The sequence below is a fragment of the Pinus tabuliformis genome, chromosome 8, assembly GCF_031772625.1.
Source record: "Pinus tabuliformis cultivar Carrire ecotype Pingquan chromosome 8, CPIR1, whole genome shotgun sequence".
Taxonomy (NCBI): Eukaryota; Viridiplantae; Streptophyta; class Pinopsida; order Pinales; family Pinaceae; genus Pinus; species Pinus tabuliformis.
This window is the reverse complement of record NC_142294.1, coordinates 1609590661-1609611931: the sequence shown is the minus strand read 5'-3', so window position 1 is coordinate 1609611931 and position 21271 is coordinate 1609590661. Positions and strand designations below refer to the sequence as shown.

At 39.4% G+C, this 21271-nt stretch overlaps 1 protein-coding gene across 1 annotated transcript in view; it reads right to left on the bottom strand.

Annotated features, from left to right (window-relative positions):
* LOC149242198 (auxin response factor 19-like) overlaps positions 1-20828 on the bottom strand; it is a 103341-nt gene extending 82513 nt beyond the window's left edge. Inside the window, exon 1 of the mRNA XM_089370790.1 lies at positions 20784-20828. Within this exon, the coding sequence (XP_089226916.1) occupies positions 20784-20828 (45 nt within the window). The remainder of the gene's footprint in view (positions 1-20783) is intronic.
* Between the last annotated feature and the right edge of the window lie 443 nt (positions 20829-21271).

The window sequence follows — 21271 nt, the reverse complement described above, 5'->3', positions numbered from 1 at the left end:
TTGCATGGTATGACAAAATGAATTTTGGCTGTGATGCAGGTATGGAGATGATGGAGGAGGAGTTGGAAGATTGCATGAGGGCTTCTGAACCCTTGAGGAAGCTACCATGCTCGCCAAACCACTTTTTGAAATGCATGCCTAGTTTCCCACAATTTCTACAGGAAGTTCCTGTAGAAGCACAATGAGAAGCACAATGAGGTGGATGAATGATGGAGAAAGGAAAGGGATGGACACACAAGTGCTTGTAGGCCTAATCAACAGATTCCCACCATTAGATTCACTTTTGAAATTGTATTTGGCTCGTCCAAAGGTTCTACAGGATGTTTCCTGTAGAAATACAGAGCTTCCTGTAGAAGACACAGTTTTGAGGAAAGAAGCATAATGACATGAAAAAAAATGATGGAAAAGGGGTGAGGAATGGAAACATGGATGTGGGTAGGCCTCATGGACATATTCCAAGCCTTCAAGTCCTCCTCGGAGATCAATTTGGCTTTTTTGTAAGCTTCCTGTAGAAGATACCAAACTTCCTGTAGAAGGCACAAAAACTCCTTTGTCTTTGTTTTGAGTGATCCACCTATCCTACAATGTCCTTCTTGCAACCTGCAATTAGCCAATGGAAATTAGTTTTATTTGTTCTTTTTTCTTTTTCTCTTTTTTTTTTTGAAAAACAACTAGGGCGCCTCATGGAGGTTTTCACCCTAATTGCCTACCCTGGGCGCCTCCAAGGAAGGTTTTCACCCAGGGATCTTATTCCCTTTTATTTTCTTTTCTTTCCAACCCATTGACCGCCTCATGGAGGTTTTCAATCAATGAGCCAATCTAAGGCGCCTCCGAGGGGGTTTTCACCTTAGATTTTTATTTTTCTCTTATTTTCATTTTTTTTTCTACCCTACCCTACTTGAAAAAAAAAAATCATTTTCAAGTATAAGAATACTTCCAATGGAGCCATGTGCACATCGAGATTAGAGAAAAAATGATGTGAAGGCTCGAAATGCATGCTTGGACAAGTACCCATATCTCAGAGACCAAATGATCTGGCGTTGAAGGGATCAAACAAAGCTGAGGAAGAAAGTACTGCTGCAACTTAGTGACCTTCTGAAACCATATCTCAATATAGCTTTGATATCCTTGGTCATCTTGCTGATTTGGATCATTCTTCATGTCACCTTCTATCATGACCTTCTGATCTTCCTCTTTTTGTTGATCTTTCTCTTGAATACATGGAGGATCTGATGATAACCATGAGGGAACTCTCTCGATCTCTGATTCTGATCCCTTCTCTTCATTAAGTGCAGCCCATGGTTCTTTGATCTCCTCTTTGGAATCTTCTTTTGCTTTTGGTCCTTCAATGTTGTCAATAGATTCTCTTTTTTGCAACACTCCTCCTGAGCTTTGGTGAAGATCATTGGGCTCACGAGGAATCATTTGCACATGTTGTGCCTCAGATTTGCAATGGGGTTGAGCTGCTCCATTGTATGGCTTTGGAAATGGTACGGGTATTTGAGTGGAGGTGTGAAATTGAGATGGAGATGGATGGCATTGTGGTGGGGTAGGCATTTGAGGTTTCCTTGGTGGAGGAGGAGGCGATGGTTGTGGATGAGCAGGTGGTGGAGGAAAATGAGCGGGATGAGAGTTGTACTGGGGCCTCCACTCCTGATAAGGTGCATTCCACTGAGGTTGTGGCTGAGCATAAGAGTGAAACGAATGAGCAGCTGGTTGGGCATAATATGGATCTGTGAAGGAATAAGGAGGAGGTGTGAACCAAGAAGGATGAGCAGGGGGACCCCAAGAAGGCATGAAGGTGGCTTGGTAAGGGTCATAATAGGTCTCGGGTGTCCCTTGTAGTTCCTGCTGGTAGGGTATGGGTCCATGTGGCCTCCTTTGGTTCATATAACAGAGTGATTCAGTGGCTCCCTTGGCTCTTTGATATGTAGCTTTGATTCTGGGCAAGGAAGGGCACTGATCTGTAGGATGGTATTCTTCACAGATGAAACACACTTCTAGAGGGTGCATTGGACATTCGTTCCTAGGATGCTTTCTAGTGCACCTAGGACAAAAAATGGCCAAAGCCCTCTTGGCTTCTTCTTGCTTCTTTTGGATCCGCAAGGTATCTAGTTGCATGGCAAGAAACTGCCTCATATCACTCTTGAAATCTTCGATCTGATTTGCAAATTCATCTTTGGACAAGGGACTGCTCCCAACATTTCTGCTTGTAGCCATTTGCTTCAGAGGAATGTTTCTTCTTCTTCTCCCCTAGAGGTTCTTCAGATATGTCTTGATGTCCACCCAGGGGTTCTTTCATCACAGCCATCGAAGAAGAACGTTGGCTGTGTGAAGCAGTGGGGGTGTTGTGCAATCATTTTTCTAACTTATTTCTACTCCTACAAAGCATGAAATGAAATATTTTTGGTTGATTTTTTTTGTTTTTTCTACTTCTACCTGCAAAACTAAAATAGATTGAACTGCAACTAACTATCTTGCTGAAATGAAAATGCGGAATTGAAATGAAAGCAGGGAAGGACTAATCTATTTTGCTCAAATGAAATTGCAGGAATGAAATGCTAGGCTACGCTTGCGAAATTGAAAGGCTAATCTACGCTTGCAGAAATGAAATTGCGGAATTGAAATGCTAATCTACGAAAGCAGGAAATGCTAATCTATGAAAGCAGGAAATGTCTATGCTACTTTTGCAGGATGGAAATGAAATAAACTACTTAGCAGAAAGTTGTAGTAGAAAATAGAAGAATAGCAACAATCACCAATACTCTGCCGCTTCCCCGGCAACGGCGCCAAAAATATGGTGAGCCCCAGTATTGTAGCAATAATGCTACAACTCCTGGAACTCCCTTCTTTAATTTTATCAACCCGGTAGTTCGTAACAAACTTGGAAGCGACGGTGTTGTATGCACAAGTACTAGCTCTTGCCGCAGCTGTCACTTAGTCAGCTGGCACAAGTCCGCTAGGGGCTTAAGCCAACTTCTATAGGCTCTTAGAAGAATTTTTTTAACTGATGGACGAAAGCTAACTCAAAGGAAGTTAATCTACTTGCGAAAAGAAACTGAAAGCCAAAAAGAAACACAAACCCTAGCAAACCCTAGCAAACCCTAATTCTACCAGCTAGTCCTACTGATGCAAAGGAAAGAATGCAAACAACGAAAAGAGATGCCATTACTTCTAGGAAGGTAAAATTCATGTGTCTAAGTTATCACTATCTGAAGAAAACATCTTTTTGTATTTTTTATTAAGTTGTTGAAATTATCATGCATGTGCTTCTAACTAGTTTTCCACTGTGCAGGGATGGATCAAGGGATGAAATTCTTTGGGAAAGGTTGGGATGGTACAGAGAGGGTCTAAGGGATCCCCAGTATTCTTTCTGAGAGTTTCACAAAGTCTGGATGACATGCAACCGTGTTCATGAACTTCTACAGGAAGTCTGCAGGGGCTTCTACAGGAAGTTTCTACAGGATGTTCTGTAATTCTTCTACAGGATGTTTACGAATTGGATTTTTGAGGATGGATGGTTGATGGAAGATGCATGGATGGTTATGGAGGTAGGATGGGGGTCTGAAGTGACCCAGGAACTGATGGATGGAGTGGTGAGATGATGTGGAAAGTTGCCTTGGCTTGAAGGTAGTTGAGACAACAATGGGGAAGAAGGTAAGGTTACTTGGCAAAAGAGAAGATGGGAGATGAGGGAACAGACTTGGTGATGGAGGAGCTTATCTGAACGAGGCTCAAATGAACGAGGAGGTGATGAAGATGCCCTGCATAGTGGTTACTTGATCAAACCAACTACATCTTGCATGCAATCGAAATATCATGTGATCTATCTAACAAGTTAATGAAATCGGTGGACAGCAACCTTATTCATGAAAAGAATCACGTACAACCTCTGAACAAAACATTATCAAAGAGATATAAACGCATGAATAACTCCTAGCAATCTATCTTAAACATAAGAAACTACTTTAACCATCAAAAGCAACCTAAGTAACAAAGCATGAATTAAATCTAAAGAGCAGATTTTTTCTCAAGAACGCAGCAAACACACATAAAGAGAAACAAGGGAGGTACTGGGCGCTTGAGATGGGCCCAACCCCAAGAGCTACAGCCTCCCATGAAAGATTTAGAGCTGGTGCAAAGCTGGATCCATCTTTATTAATCAAGAAATGAAAAGTTACATCAAAACTGTCCACAAGGAGAGCTTGAGCATGAGCTGAAAGCAAAGCTAATCTATTGCCTACAAATCGAATTACAAAATGACTACAACAAGGCTATGAAATGACTAACTATCTATTGGCTACACTGGCTACCAACTAGCTAACCTAAATGAGGCCCCAAGCCTTCTTATTTATACAATTTGAGGACCCAACAGTCCTCCTAAAAGTTAGGGACTTGGCTGCCCAAGACTTGTAGTTAATAGCAGTCCTACTTGACTTGCTTGGCTGCCCTTGTGCTGATTGATTCGGTGGCCCTTGAACTCCGAGCTGATGGTGGAGAATTCGAGGTAAGGGCCCATAAATGAGGGGGACACCTTCCTACAAATCCTCTAGCTTGTTCTCCCACGAATTTGGCTGCCAAGTGCTCATTAAGACCTTCCATTTTGTCTCCAAGTTGACCAAAAAGGCTACACAAAGCACCCATTAGACTTGTTGGCATAATGACTAACCAAATTCACTCTATTAACATAAAAATAATCAAAAACATGCAATAAATAAATGAGAATGGTGGACTAAGCCAAATTAGGAGGTTGAATGAGCCCAAATAATTGTACATTTTTGGGGCTCATCAACCTACACCCTGTGTACAACACAACACAAATACGTACGCAAAGTACAACGCAACGAATACACATGTCACAATACCGCGAATACACAATGCACATACATAGTGTTGCATTCCCGCAACACATCATGTATGACATGCACACAATACCACATGTACAATAGTACCATGTGTACAACATGTACATATACCACCTGTACACTGCACCACCTACACAACATGCGCATAGCATCACATGTACACAACACCACGTGCACAACACATACACAATTCCACATGTACACCGCACCACTTGTACAACGTGTACACAATACGACATGTACACAGTACCACATGCACAACATGTACATGACACCACATGTACACATACTATATATACACAACACCGCATGCGCACAACATCATAGATACAACATGTATAACATATACAACATATGCACAATAGTAGTATTGCACATCCAAAACCACATTGTCTCTACCAGAAAACCTTCTAGTGTCTCTTTGTCATCCATGGTTATCCTAGCATGCCACAAGCACATTTTTTCATTCCCCTAAGGTATCCTTCAGCTTTACCTGTCATAACATAAACATAGGCATAATACAAGCATATAATATCAATTCATATCCACATGATATTGACCTCATATATTTTTCATGACCACTCTTCCCACTTGATTCCTCATGAACCAAGAACCTCTTCATGCCATTCACCTGCATAAGCAATCATTCCCCCACAAGAATGATCCCTGATGACCCTGTCAGATAACACATACATACATATATATTCATATAAACATTAGTATAAAGCAATCATGACCACAACATAATTACCAAATATCATAAGGCCAAGGTTAAGATAACTCCTTTTATCCATGCACAGGATGCACAACATTGAGAACATATGAAACCTCAAATCCATTTAATTTACCCTTTTAGTTACCCTTCTCATGATTTTCCTATCACCATCCATTTAATTCAATGGACCCAACAATCCAACTAGTTTCCATACACTTTCCTTCATCTACCCCTATACATGCACTAAGCTTCATCCAGGCCTTACATCACCTATTGGGTACCACAAAACTCTCCCCGAACTCCATTAAATTTCCTCTTTCCCAACCAATTCCCAAGACTCTCAAAACATAAAAGGAAATACCAAGAAGAAAGCAATAGAAAATCATGAAAACCAATAACAAAACGACACCACAAATAAAGTGGCAAGGCCTTGCACTAGACATAACAAAGATGCAATCGAGCGCAACCAAATCAAAAATATTGAAAGCACAAAACTAGAAACAGACACCATGACTCAATCCCCATGGTTCCCACTACTTCTGAAGGAAATCTCAACCTGAGCATTCTTCAGAATTTCATGGAAGTCTCTTTCCATGCAATCCCCTACATTGTACTACCATAAACACGTAACTACCAGTGCATAAATAAACATAACAATACACTAGTTACCTTACCTTGTTGTGCCATTCACATTGTTTGTAGTTGAACACATCTGAGCCATCTCTCAAGGGACTCCAATCCTTTGATGGATCCAGCTATAACTAGAAACTAGTTGATGTACTTGTCAAATACATGTTCATAACTATAGCACATATCTACATAATGTCAAACAAAATCAAGGTTAAGAAGGCTTCTGGTATGCAAAACACTCATTCATTTGAAATAAGGGTTTCCAAACATAGCCAAAGGAATTCTTGCCCAATTCCTTTTATTTTACCTTTTTACTAGTTACAATTGTGTCTTATTGTGCGTTGTCACATCACCCAACTGTTAGTTATATAAATACATCAACTCTTACCTTTTCATGCTAATATCAAGCATGTTTCCTACAATTGTTCACGCATGCCAATCACATGTTCCAAAGATCAATGCAACATATATATTACTTGGAAATCAGCCTTCACCAAGTATAACAACCATGTCATAATCAAAATCAACTCACATTCATCAGTCATAATACATAATGTTACACTCAAGTACATATAAGTTGCCTCAACACATATGTGTTAGTACAATCATTTTAAAACAACATCATTTGAACACATGCTCATATCATGCAATTAATCAAACATTCAAACAAATTATAAACATGCCATGTTAGATCAATCAATTAGATGACATAATAGACACCAAACACTCAAACACCAAATAGACGACATAATCAAACAGTCAAGCACAAAGTAGATGACATAAGCAAGCTCATAGCTTAATGTGTCTCATGGGAGGCTATCTTGTCTACACAATCAATCTAGTTAGCATGATATAACTTCACAACACATCAGCTCAAACACAAATAAGATCTTGATATCCAAAACAATAAATAACTAACATGTTCACATCATAAGCTCATAAGAAATTTTTATTCATGCATGACAATCACATATGCATCGTCGGTCTAGATTAGTATGAAATAATATCACAATGTATTAACTCAGACTTGAATGTCGTAACCATGATCGTCTGAAATTAGTATGATACATAGAACATAAATATTTTAATGTAATAACCCTAATCATTAAGTTACCTAACACAAAACATAACCAAAAAATACAACAACAACAACAACAAAAATAGCAAAGCATACAACCATAGGTTACTATCATTCATGACTATCTGACACGTGCATATGACTACACTAATCAACTAGCATATATCATGTATTTAACCATAATAATAATATAATGAAAGGAATACACATAAACATAATGCATATAACAATCCTTAACCTACATACCTGTGTGCCCAACATACAAACATGTATGACGACATGCTCTTGCTTTGAGGTCCAACGCTAAAACTTCACTTTGATGATCTACTTCTTCTGCTCTATCTCATCCAACACATCAACATCATAACAACCAACATCATCATGATGACCTAATGACCTCACAATGCATTTTTGACCTATTATACATGCATAACTATAACCATGACAATGCATGCATAATAGCATCTATGCAGCGACATGCATAACAAATGCATATACAATTATATACTCATGACGACACATTCCACAAAAACAACATCAACCTTCACATGGTGATATAACTACAACCATGATGAACACCATGCAAATGCAACAAGTACATGGGCTACAAGCATAAGGAACACATATGCAACCAATATGAACGCATGACCAACAAATTGTGCCCAGTCTAAGGAGTGAACCATGCTCTGATACCACTCTGTAACATCCTCCTCCCACATCTACCCAAGTAACCATCCGACTGGGGTAAACATGTGACAATAAGCTACTATGAAGGGATTCAACCTCCTATGTGACCTTAAGGAAGTGGAATTAACATAAACACGACATACAGACATTCCACACCAGCTACAGGGCTCCAAGGAACCATCCCAACCTTTACAGCAACCAGCTCCTGGGTCTCACTAAGTTCTTAGACCAATTAACCCCCAGACTCTACCATGCTATGAGCATGCCAATGTTCAAAGGGCTCTAGATGATCCCACAACATGGCATGCCAGCATCCAGGAATTATTTTTCTCAGTGTTGTGCAAGCGTCCCCAATATTTGAGCCACTTTTTCAAGCCCAAATCCCAAGTTACTGCCTAGAATTAAATGACACCTTCATAACAAAAATATAACAAGGTAATGGTGATAAAAATGCATTTACTTGAACAAGAGCTTGATTGGACCCCTACTAGCCATGATAGGAATTTCGTCAAACATATCACAAATATGTAATCTACAGGTGTAAACAACATATTTAAGCATAGGGGTCTCATACTTATCTGAGAATCGCTAAGAAGCATTTTTCCCTTATATCATTAGCTGCATTATCATCTATTAGGTCATAGATACATTTTTCATTCATTTACAAATCAAAACATGAGAAAATCCATACATCATCATTGTCATAATACATGCTTATAACCAACATAATAAAAATAGAAATATCAAGGATACATCAGCCATAAAATTCACATATAAACTAATACATTTATACATAAGATATCAAGGAGAGAACCCCTTATTAATGAATGAAAAATCGAACCCCAGATGGGACGACCACATTCCACCTGACCATAGAATCGTTGAGCCAAATATCTCTTCAGCCATTCACCCTCGTGCCATATTCCAAGAATGAATATGGGACTCAAACCAAAATAACCAACCAAGGCATCCTGAGTTTAAACCACCTCACCCTCATCAATAGAAACCAAGATTTACTGTAATCCATCTCTAATCACTTGGCCAACATAATAAAAATGTAATAACAGGCTTTACTGTGATCTCCACCATAGCACTAGGCCAAAACAAGCATGGATTCTACCGAATTTCTCCACCTATAGCATGAGGAATTTTCTTTTCTCCTATTCTCTCGAGTTTTATGCAATCCACAGTCTGATCCAGGGATCACTAGGCCCCAAACTGAGACACCACCCTCTAGGTTTTACCGTATATCCCGCCATTCATCACCAAATATTCCTAGGCCTAATCAAGGGCAACCACCTCTAGACTTTACCGTATATCCTAACATTCACTGGAAAGGATTCCTAGGCCCATCGAGGCAACACAAAATCTGACTTTACTGCAACCCACAGTCTAGTTTAGGGGTTACTAGGCCATGTGTTTTATTATTCAAAGATCCACCTCACTTAGCTTTGAATCCATCTGGAAATCCAGCTCAACCAAAGCATGAAAACACCATCACACCATGGTTATATAGAAATGGAAAGGCTAGGCTGAAAACACTGTCACACATGGAAAACCCATGCCATAACAGCAAAAGAACCACATGAAATACTATGCATTCCAAATCTAGCAAGGAAAACACACATGAAAATCGATACCTGCAAAGAATCATGTTGTAGTTGCTTGATCATGCTCTTCCATGCTTGATCTCTTCTTCCTCTTTGCCCTTTTCCTTTCTTGCTCCAATGCAAAACCTGAGCAAAAGCTTGTCAATTGATCCTCATAAGCCTTTTTATCAATGAGGCCTCTATTTTCTTCAATTTCCATTATTTTCCTTCATTTTCCTCCTCACACGCAACATGTGACCTTTCACCTTCCTTTTCTCCTAATTCCCATTATTTTCGTAAATAAATGTGCCAAAAATGTAATTTTCCTTTTCAAAGCCTTTGCCAAATTCCTTTAGCCATAATAAACTGAATGAACACCCATTATTTATGCAATAGCAAAGACATAATATCAACATCATATAAACAAAATTGCATCATAAAATATACATGTCAACAAAATGAAAAGCATAAATAAAACATATCACATACTTGCTGGCCCCCAAGCATCACCGGGGGGAAGCCCCATATCCGAGTCACCCATAAAGTCCACTCCACGATACGGGAACTCCAAAATCATCTTAAGGTTGGAAATAAACTAACCCTCCACCTCAGCATTCAAGTAACACCTTGTTACACCTCCCCTAGCCTGTTGCATCACGAGTACCCACCGTCTCATCCAAGGCTCCATAGCCAGACCTGGGGGCACCGCTATAAAGGTTCGTAGCATCACAACCCTCTCATACAAAATTCTACACATGATGCTAGCGTAAAAAAGAAAAACTCCTAGATGAACCCTGTAGCACCTCCATCAGTCGGGAGGCCATCCCCTTTTACACCACACTAGCCCAATCAAAAAAATTCATTACATGTAACCTCAGCAGCACTAAAACCATAGGCCCTGATACCCAGTGCGCAGCTGCTGAACTCGCCAAGTGCATGATCATGGAAAGCATCACTTGCTCAGTAAGGTCTAGGATGGATGGTACTTTGATACACCCATCCTCTATGGGGTTGGGCCCACAATGAGCCCCTTCCCACCTCCATATTGTTGAAAAATGTGTAACTAGGTTCGGTCTTCATAAGTACGAAATGTATTCGTGTAAATATAAAATGAAAGAGAAATTATTCTTATTATTGGAGCATGGGTTTCATGCTCAATTTCTTTTATTTTATAAAGCACCCATTGAATTCTTCTAGGGTTTATCCTAAGTATAAGATTCATTTTCATATATTGAAGACCCTATGGGCACATTGTAAATTGTAAAGAAAAAATTATTTTGTCTTTAAAGTGTCAAAATACCTCCAAGATCAAGTTGGCCTAATGAGATGTCAAATCAACCTACATTAAGAGCCACATCCACCCTTGAAGAATCCTATGTATAAGAGGAACTCATCCTCTATTTGGATCAGTCACTCATCTCTTATGCGAAGAAGTAGAAGAAGGATAATTCAAAGAAAGAAGTACGAAAAGGAGGAAGTCGAAGAAGTTGAAGTGTTTCTAGGCTCTATCTATTCTTCTCGGAAGATCGAAGTTAGGGTTTATGAGTTGGATCTTCTAGGGTTCAATTTTGGAAGCAGAGGAAAAGGGAAGGCAAGCAAAGGTATCTTAGGGAATCTTACTAGTCATAAGACTCAAGTCAAGGCAAACAAAGTCAAGATGAAGGCTACTAGAGGGAGATCGAAGTCTCCTATATAAGTAGTAGCAGTTGTTGGGGAGAAGAATTTCAGATCTACTGGGAGGTCGAAGATATTGCAGTAAGAGCTCATGGTAAACTTGATATTGGAGGGTATTTTCCTAATTCTAGGTCATGGTATTCGTCAATTGAAAGATCTGAAAGATAAGAAGATATTTACGGGTTTTCCCCTCAAGATGGTTTTTGGCCCTGACTTGCATCCTATATACTGTGTCACTATTCTTACTATTTTGGTAGTTGTTTGATGTATTTCACATTTGAATAATAATGAACAAATCTAATAAGTAAAAGATAACACAAGAAGTTATCAAGTTAAGAGAATTAACATATTCATTGCCCTATTGAATTCTCAACATGGTTTCAGAGCTTTGGTTCTCTAAGGGCATCATGAATATCTCCTCTATAATGAAGAAGTTCTTCAAGAAAGTTTCAATCCAACTCAAGAAATGTATCAATGAAGCATGGAGTTTCTTATTCTCTTCAAATAAGGCATCAATCAATGAAAATGATGAAGGTCTCTTCTTGTATCTCTTTGTTACATTCCAAGACGAAGACATCTGGGTAATTGATAGTGGTGCATCAAAGCACATGGTTGGCCACTCCAACCAAATAAAGACCTTATCAAAAGGAAAAGTCACTTACTCTGTGGAACTTGGAGACAATAAGAGCTATCCTATGAAGGGAATTGGATAAACTTCCATAAAACTCGAAGATGGAAGCAATATCTACCTCAACAACATTCTATTTAAATTTTAGAAGAAAAATAAGATAGAGTAGCCTTCATTGATGGAAAAGTAGTTGTTTGGGGAAAATAATCAAGTATAGATCAAGCAAAATTTATTGGTATCCAAGAAGGAAGGATTTACATATTAATATCTCTCGTAAACCAAGCCCTAGTTCACACTCAGATTAGTCCATGCAAAATTTGGCATCAAAGGTTTGGTCATCTACATTTCAAAATACTTCCAGCTTTAAGTTCCATAGTAGATGGAATACAAAATTTGAAGGAGGATCATGAAGGTATCTGCAACGAATGTGCATTGAGAAAGAATACCAAGAGACCATTTGGAAGCAGTGCTTCGAAGTCGAAATAAAACTTGGATCTCATTCGCTCTGATGTGTGCGGCCCTATGACTCCAAAATCACTTGGAGACCATCTATACTATGTCATATTCATAGATGATCATTTAAGAAAGACCTAATTTTACTTAATGAAAACCAAGGATGAAGTATTTATAATATTTCAAGAATTCAAGGATGAAGTGGAGAACCTTTAAGAAAGAAGAATCAATATACTAAGATCTGATAATGGAGGAGAATATACATCCAAATAGATTATATCATTATGTAAGGAGTTTGGGATTAAAATGGAGTTGATAGTCCCATACAATCCTGAACCAAATGGAGTCACAGAAATAAAGAACAAATGCATTGAAGAAAGTGTAAAAGCAATGTTACACGATTAAGATCTACCTAAGTTTCTGTGGGGAGAGGCAACAAAGACAGAAGTCTACATTCAAAATCGATGTCCTCACAGATCTCTAGATAATAAGACTCTGGAAGAAGTGTTCACTAAGAAGAATCCATTTGTAGATCATCTCTAAATATTTGGGTTTCCTTTGTAAATTCATATAGCAAAGGACAAAAGAAATAAGTTGGATCCTTCCGATATGAAGGGAATATTTGTTGGTTATAGTAACTCATCAAAGGCCTATAGAATCTATATGAAAGATGTACATCACATTGAAGTTATTCGTGATGTCATATTTGATGAGAGTATAGAATTCAAGAAGTTTATGATGACGAAGAACTTATGATATTTGAGGAGGAAGTTGAAAAGGAAGGAGAAGGATCACACCATGAAGAAAAAGGGCCAAGTGAACCTGTTCAACTCGTGGTCATTCCAAAAACAAGGAAAAGACCTAATTGGTTGAAATCTACACTACTTGATGCAAAAGGTCATGGGTCAGCACAAGGATCATTTGGAGAAAGTAAGAAACCCAAGAAATATTATGGGTATGTTGCATACATGACAAAATTAATAGAAGCAGAACCATCCACCTTTGAAGAGGTTGTAGAACATTGATAATGGAAGGATGCCATGAATGAAGAGTATCAATCTATAATGAAGAATGGAGTCTGGGAAATCATACCTAGACCCGAAGACAAATATGTGGTTACTTCCAAGTGGATCTATAAGATCAAGCATGCAGCTGATGGAAGTATAGACAAGTATAAAGAAATATTTGTGGCTAGAGGTTTCTCTCAAATTGAACGCATTGACTATGAAGAGACATTTTCTCTAACAACAAGATATACAATTATTCAATCATTAGTTTCTCTGGCAACATCAATGGGATGGAACATCCACCAAATGGATGTCAATATTGTGTTTCTGAATGCCACTATAGATGAAGAAGTCTATATAGAAAAACCCTTGGGATTTGAAGTCAAAGATAGGAAGGCATATGTTTGCAAATTGAAGAAAGCATTATATGGCCTCAAGCAAGAACCAATGGCATGATATGCTAGAATGGATGCATACCTACAAAGGATAGGCTTCACAAAATGTATGTTGACTCGAACCTTTATATTAAGGTTGTAAACAATGAACCTATAATTATTCTTTTGTATGTAGATGATCTTCTCTTAAAAGGTGTAGAAGGTCGAATTGAAGAATGTAAGAAGCAACTGGTAGCAGAATTTGACATGAAGGGTCTTGGGCTGACGCATTACTATTTGGGACTAGAAGTTTGGCAAGGATCGAATGAAATCTATATAGGACAAGGGAATTATGTGATCGAGATACTAAACAAGTTCGACATGATGGACTGTAAACCTATGACCAATCTGATGATCACAAACTTGAAGAGACTAAGGATTTCTGAATCAAGCCCTATGGATCCTTCCAGATATAGACAACTCATTGGCTCATTGATTTACTTGGTGAATACTCGACCTGACATATGTTTTGTGGTAAATGTACTCAGTCAATTCCAAGTGGAGCCGAAGAATTATCATTGGATAGCAGCAAAGCATATTCTGATATATCTGCAAGGGACCATCAACTATTATCTGAAATATGATAGAAGGAATTATTTCCAATTGATTGGATATAAAAATTATGATTGGGGAGGTAGTGAACTAGATGGAAAAAGCACTACAGGAGGATGTTTCATCTTAGGATCTTCCATGGTCTCATGGATGAGCAGCAAGTAAGACATCATTGCTTTGAGTAGTGTTAAGGCTAAATATGTTGTAGCATGTGAAGTAAGAAGAGAAGCAGTATAGTTAAGGAAGTCGTTATCCAACCTATTTTAAGGATCGATGAAACCTTTAGTGATAATTTGTGATAACACCATTGACATTCGTTTGTGAGAGTCCAGTGTTTCATGGAAAGACAAAGCACATCGACAACAAGTATAACTATATTCGAGAGCTATTACAAAATTGTGTTGCAGCTACAATATATCTCCATTGATGAACAAGTAGCTAACATATTGACAAAATCACTTCCGAACAAGAAGATTGTATACTCAAGGGACAAGATTGGTTTGGTGGATTTTTCCTCCCTAGAGATAGACACTACATTCTTGTCTTCACTTGGGAAGAAAGAATGGAGGATTAGGTAACCATCTGGCATTCGATACTCTTTGAGAATATGGTAAGGCATTCAAGGCAAGAGTAATCATGGACCGATATTCTTTGAGGATTAGCTACCCAAGATAAGAATAGTCCAATGGGAGGTCATACTTTGTGAACACCCGAGTAGAGTATGTACCTTGGGAGACAATGATGATGGCGTCTATACATAATTGGCCTTGCCAGCATTGTGCTCTGATCTTATGGAGAGCTAGATATGTTAGTCAAGGCCTTTTGGTTAATATGATGCTAGACAGATGGGTTACCAATCCGACTCTTCTTATGAGATTTCTTCAAATTAAGAATGACCATGTACCTCTTATGAATACCTCCATATTTAAGAGGGAGTGTTGAAAAATGTGTAACTAGGTTCAGTTTGCATAAGTATGAAATATATTCTTGTAAATATAAAAAGAAAAAAATATTATTATTATTATTGGAGCATGGGTTTCATGCTCAAGTTCTTTTATTTTATATTTCAAGCACCCATTGAGTGCTTCTAGGGTTTGTCCTAGGTATAAGAGTCATTGTCATATATTGAAGACCCTTTGGGCACAATGTAAATTGTAAAGAAAAAATTATTTTGTCTTTAAAGTGTCAAAATACCTCCAAGATCAAGTAAGCTTAATGAGTTGTCAAGTCAGCCTACATGAAGAGTCACGTCCACCCTTGAAGAAGCCTATATATAAGAGGAATTCATCCTCCATTTGGATCACTCACTCATCTCTTATGCAAAGAAGTAGAAGAAGGAGAAGTCAAAGAATGGAGTGTGAAGAATAGGAAGTCGAAGAAGTCGAAGTGTTTCTGGGCCTTATCTACTCTTCTGGGAAGATCGAAGTTAGGGTTCTCTATGTTCGAACTTATAGGGTTCAATTTTGGAAGAAGAAGAGAAGGGAAGTAAAGCGAAGGTCTCTTAGGGCATCTTACTAGCCCTAGGACTCAAGTCAAGTTAAGCAAAGTTAAGAGGAAGGTTGTTAGAGGGAGATCAAAGTCTCCTAGAGAAGCAGTAACAGTTGTTGGGGAGCATAATTTTGGATCTACTGGGAGGTCGAAGATATTGCAACAAGAGGTCGTGGTAGACTTGGTCTTCGAGGTTATTTATCTGAGTCTAGGTCACGGTATTATTCAATTGAAATATATGAAAGATAAGAAGATATTTACGAGTTTTCCCCTCAAGAGGAGGGATTTTGGCCCTAGCTTACAGCCTATATATTGTGTCATTGTTCTTACTATTTTGGTAGTTGTTTGATGTATTACACATTGGAATAATAATGAACAAAGCTAATAAGTAAAATATAACACAAACAGTTATCAAGTTAATAGAATTAACATATTCATTACCCTATTGAATTATCAACACGTATGTCCACCCTCCCAGTCGGCGGGGGATACCGCAAAACCTCTCCTCGAGGTACCAATATAGTAACAAAGTAAACATCCACTGTCGCACTGATTAGCGGATCTGACCCTCGAACGATAAAGACATGTTTCTCCGCGTCCCATAACTACATTAGAAATTGCAAAAACTCATCGTGTGATCTCAAAAGGGAGTTCTTAAGGAACTTCAACAACCCCCAGTGAGCCAAAGTCCTGCTAACCATAGGATCATCTACCACAGCTAATCATAATGGATGCCAATCTCTCTCTCTCTAGAGAATCCCCATCATGCCAACAAGGATACAAAAGAAAATTTCAGCCTTCGAAGCTGTCAAAAATCATTTTTTCAAACCATCATGCGGCAATGATCATCACAAGCGCATAGTCCATGTGTCTGTTCATCAAACAGATGCAAGGTGTGTGCGTCCGTCACGGCCTAACCTACAGAGAGACCTATCTTGAGACCATGCGTCTGCTCGCTGAGCAGATGCATTTCCCGCATGTCGGTTATGAAAATAGATGTGCGAATTGTGTGACCTAGGGATACTGAAGCATGGCATCAGTAGAACAATGATGTCATGGCTTCAAGCCCATCATCGGCACTGATGGTGAAATTCTTTGGCCCTTTATTGCAGAGTCTCCGCGTGAATCCCTTGGGAACACACAAAGACCGTGTGACTGTCATACAGTCACCCACACAATCTAGGTTCCTTTACCCTAAAAAAGGTCATACAGGGCACCCCTGTATGGCCTACCTAACCTAGTCTACAAAATTGATAAAGTTAAGGTTCAGTGTTCTAACCTGACTGTCCCCATACCCTACCCTGGTACACCAGCTAACCACAATGCTAAGGAACATCCTGGATCAGCTCTGGACTCCCAAAATAGAAAGTGAAAATGAGGTGGCATTAGGCCCACATTGCCCTATATATCTCCCTTTTCAACATCTTCTCGAGCTCAGTATAGGAGCCCAAGACCTTTGTTTTCAAAACCATTAAAGACATAAGGATCATAACCACATCATCCTCATCATGTCACCCTCCATTCCATTTCAACCCTAAACTTATTTTTGGGACCCGCCACACACTCAGAGTACCACTTCAATTGTAACTTCTCTTGCTTTTTAATTCATCCAGATCAATCACTTTTAGATTATTTATATCATCAACAAAAAATATGTTTTCACTTGGGGTATTGGCTTTTAAATTGTAGCCACATCAACAAACTTCCTACTAGGATCAATGCCCCAGTGGCCAGTAATAGAGTAGGTATCATTCATCGCTCATCATGATAGGCTTCCCACAAAGCTTTACATATCCTAACATCATTTATCTTGAATGAACCATAGGGTCCATCATCTTGACCACGATTACCATCACCTCCCATTACATATGGTAAACGTCCACGCCAGTCGATAGAGCCTCCCCACTCATGGATCACCTGGGGATATAGACCCCCACATACTATTGGGATCCACGACCATAATACCCAAGCCCGGGAACCAATTCAGATTGCAAGCATTTAAGATCAAACTAATTCTTCTTTAATCATTACTCACCAACCCCATTCCCGGGCCACCCCTTACATGTTGCAACTGATAAAGACAAATTCACCACTGCATCCTACATTTGACCTACCATTCACCCATATTATAATAGACCATCTGCATCACTTCATCCACCTCACTAACCCAACACAGAGACCAACCAATGGGACCCTCGCCCTAAGAAAAAAACACCACACCTCCATATAGGTCACCATTCTCATGGGACACCCATCTTTGTGTCTATACATCCAAACAACTTTCATATTCTTTTGGAAAGTGTACAAGGATTGTTTTTAGGAAAAATATTCCCACCCATGTTTTCATGTCTTTTATCCGGCAGCAGTTTCTAGTCACCCTTGGTCGATGCTCGCACATCACCCACACACATTTACCATTTTCACGACAATCAGAACATACTTTTACCCGCCCTAGAAATCCTACTGACTCCAGGGCCATCCCTATCAGCAAAAATATTTTGATTGCCACCATTTTCACAATAGCTCCGACCTCGGGCTAGTTGTCCATATCCAGTCATATCGCCAACTCTCATTATCATTCCTTGTCTAACCCAAACTATTACAATATGTTTACACCTTATATTGATTCCCTAACTCGACATGTTGGTCAATTGATGTTTCTTTCCTATCGACTTCAACACTTATATTGCAGGATCGAGGCAGTACCTTGGATACTCCCCCCTTGAAGGGATATCCTCGAGTGGCACAATGGGAATCAGTATTAGCCACTGATGTCATCAGTCCCCTTGACATTCGAACCCAACACAAGTTATCATGTCAAGGTTGTACCATACTTAATGACCATTGCAGCTCTTTCATTTAGTAGTGTTTTACCTCATTATATGGGGGAGGTACCCAAAGTCGAAGACCCATGCATACCTCAGCACCTCATTCAGTAGTGCTTCACCTTTCTTATGCATGGGGGAACCAAATTCATTCTATTTGTCAAAGAAACGCCCCTGAGGGTGTCTTTTGTTATCATCATCATCCATCAGCATGCCAACCACCATAATGTTGATTAGACATAACCATTTCTTGTCTTATGGTAATAATTCGTCACTAGTCATCATAATGAGCATGGAACCTTCCCGCCTCATATAGACACTTTTTTTACTCTTTAGGTTTTCTTCAGAGCATGGTTATCTTTTATACTCAGCCAAAGGGTTTCCCTACTCAACATCATAACAAGTTATCCTCTCTCTCAAAACATTGATTAGATTCTTCATCAGAACAGAAAGAGTGATGTATTTTGGCTATACATTTGTTGCTAACCTCATACATCAGGGAGGAATTGTTAACACCAGAAAATCATACACATGTTTTCACAATCCAGAAGACGCTAAAAGACGTCTAGCAAAATGCACAAGTGGATATTTTCTAGCTGAAGACATCATGAATTTTAAAAAAATTAATTTCTCCTAAGGTCCAAAGTTTATAAAGTTAAAAAATTGAGGACTTCGCAGATGTTTCTTCGATAGTCGTGCACCACATGAAATTTTCTTCGAAAGTCATGTGGTCGAGATAATGGATGACTCAGTGAATTTGGGACCACTTCACACACTTGGAGGCGATTCCCTAATAGGATCTCAGTCCAGGATATTCGAATTCTAGTTGCCCTAAAGATATGAAACCCTCAATGGAATGATCTTGTCTTACTCATGATTCATTGTCATTCATGAACCAAGAGAGGGAAGATGGATTCAAAAATTCTATATAAACGGGCCATGGGAGAACCAAAATATGAGACAATGTTATGCTGGCAAAATTTCTATCAGAGAAAACCGACATTCCATTGTTGAAGACAAAGAAATTAAGAGCACTAGCATGTTGGCCATATTGCTTCTAAGCAATCCATCACCTTAGTGAGAGGAGAATATTCCACCATTGAGAGAGTTTTCATACTTCTTTGAGAGAGAGGAGAAGCTTGCAAAGAGATTAAGGAAAAGAACCTCCCTTTTGAGCATGTTTTAGCACCATAGCTCAAATAACTATCTTCAAGTGTTTAGTTTTCATCTACTGTATTCAACTTCTACTATCAACAGTCAATAAAGGGATATTTTTCCATTATTTTGTTGACTTGTTTGCTCCATTGAGCATTGTTTGTATATTTATCTCTTTGTTTTATTTCATGTTTGTATATCCATTTTTTTCACTATTTGCAATGCTTTGTTTATCTAAGTTTGTTCATTAACAGCATCAACTTTCTCTATGATCCTTTGTAGGGAACAGCCAACTGCCAAGGAGGTTTCTTTTGGTACACCATTGCCACAAAAACACTACCACAAACCCCAACTCCCATTCTTAAGAGAGGATATTCTTCACATCTAGGTGTGAAACCTACTTTTGAGGTTACTTACGATCAAATATGGAAAATTCGGCCAATCACTTGTTAATTTTCAAAAAATATTAGCTTACTTCCTATTGTTGCTAATCTTCCTCATAAGCCAATTAAGAAGGAAAAAACTTGTCACGGCATAGTGGTTTCTTCGGTGGAAGATTTGGTCATTTCCACCCTTGAAGAGTTAGTAGATCCTACTGAAGGAACATATTAACAAGGGGAATTGTTAGCTCTGCTACAGTTTGCAACATTTGGTGGATGAAATCAGGTCAGGCAGTGCTGGTTTGGGTTGCAAAGGGTTTGCAGCAGTTTATTTTATCCTTCCCTTTCATTTTCCTTATTCCCTTATAACTCTCGCTCCCTGCGTTTCCTCCTTCCCCTTCATTTTCCTTACCCTCCTTTAATCCCATTATCTCCATTTTCCTCTTTAATCCTTTCTAAACCCCGCGTAAACCTTTTTCGCAGCTTCTGGGCGTTTTTGTTTATAACTCTTTAAAACCCCGATAGTCCACCAAAACCCCCATAACCCGCGCCTACTCCGCTATCCTTCTGCTTTAATTCCCACCGTCGATCGCATTGCGATCCGACGGTCTCCTTTGTTTTACCGCACGATAATCTTCTTGCGCGTCCCCGGTCTTCTGGCCATCCATCGCGAGATCAACGGTGGATGCTTCCCCCGATCGTGCGACCTGCGCACCCGTTAACCCGCGGGGGCGGTGGTTTTGGGCTGCCACGTGGCGCTTTATTACCGGATCGTGCATTCATTTATGGAAACTGCCGTCGGTCCAAAGGCGGTGCGGGGAATACCGCCCGCCCGCGAATCCGCTTTCCCCCGCTCGTTAATGTTTGCGCTTCTCTGCCGCGCGATAACTGTTGGATCTGCCACGGGCAGATCTAACGACTCTCGATTGCCCTCTCCCACTTGTTAACTGTCGATCACTTCTGCCGCCCGATCGCCATCGGATCTGCCCGACCGCGATCCGACGGCCCACATTCGCCCATCCGCTAAACTCCCGATAGCTCCTCCCGATGTGATCTCTGTCGTTCATCCGTGGATCTGACGACCATTATTTGTTCTCCTCCTGTGCCTGCC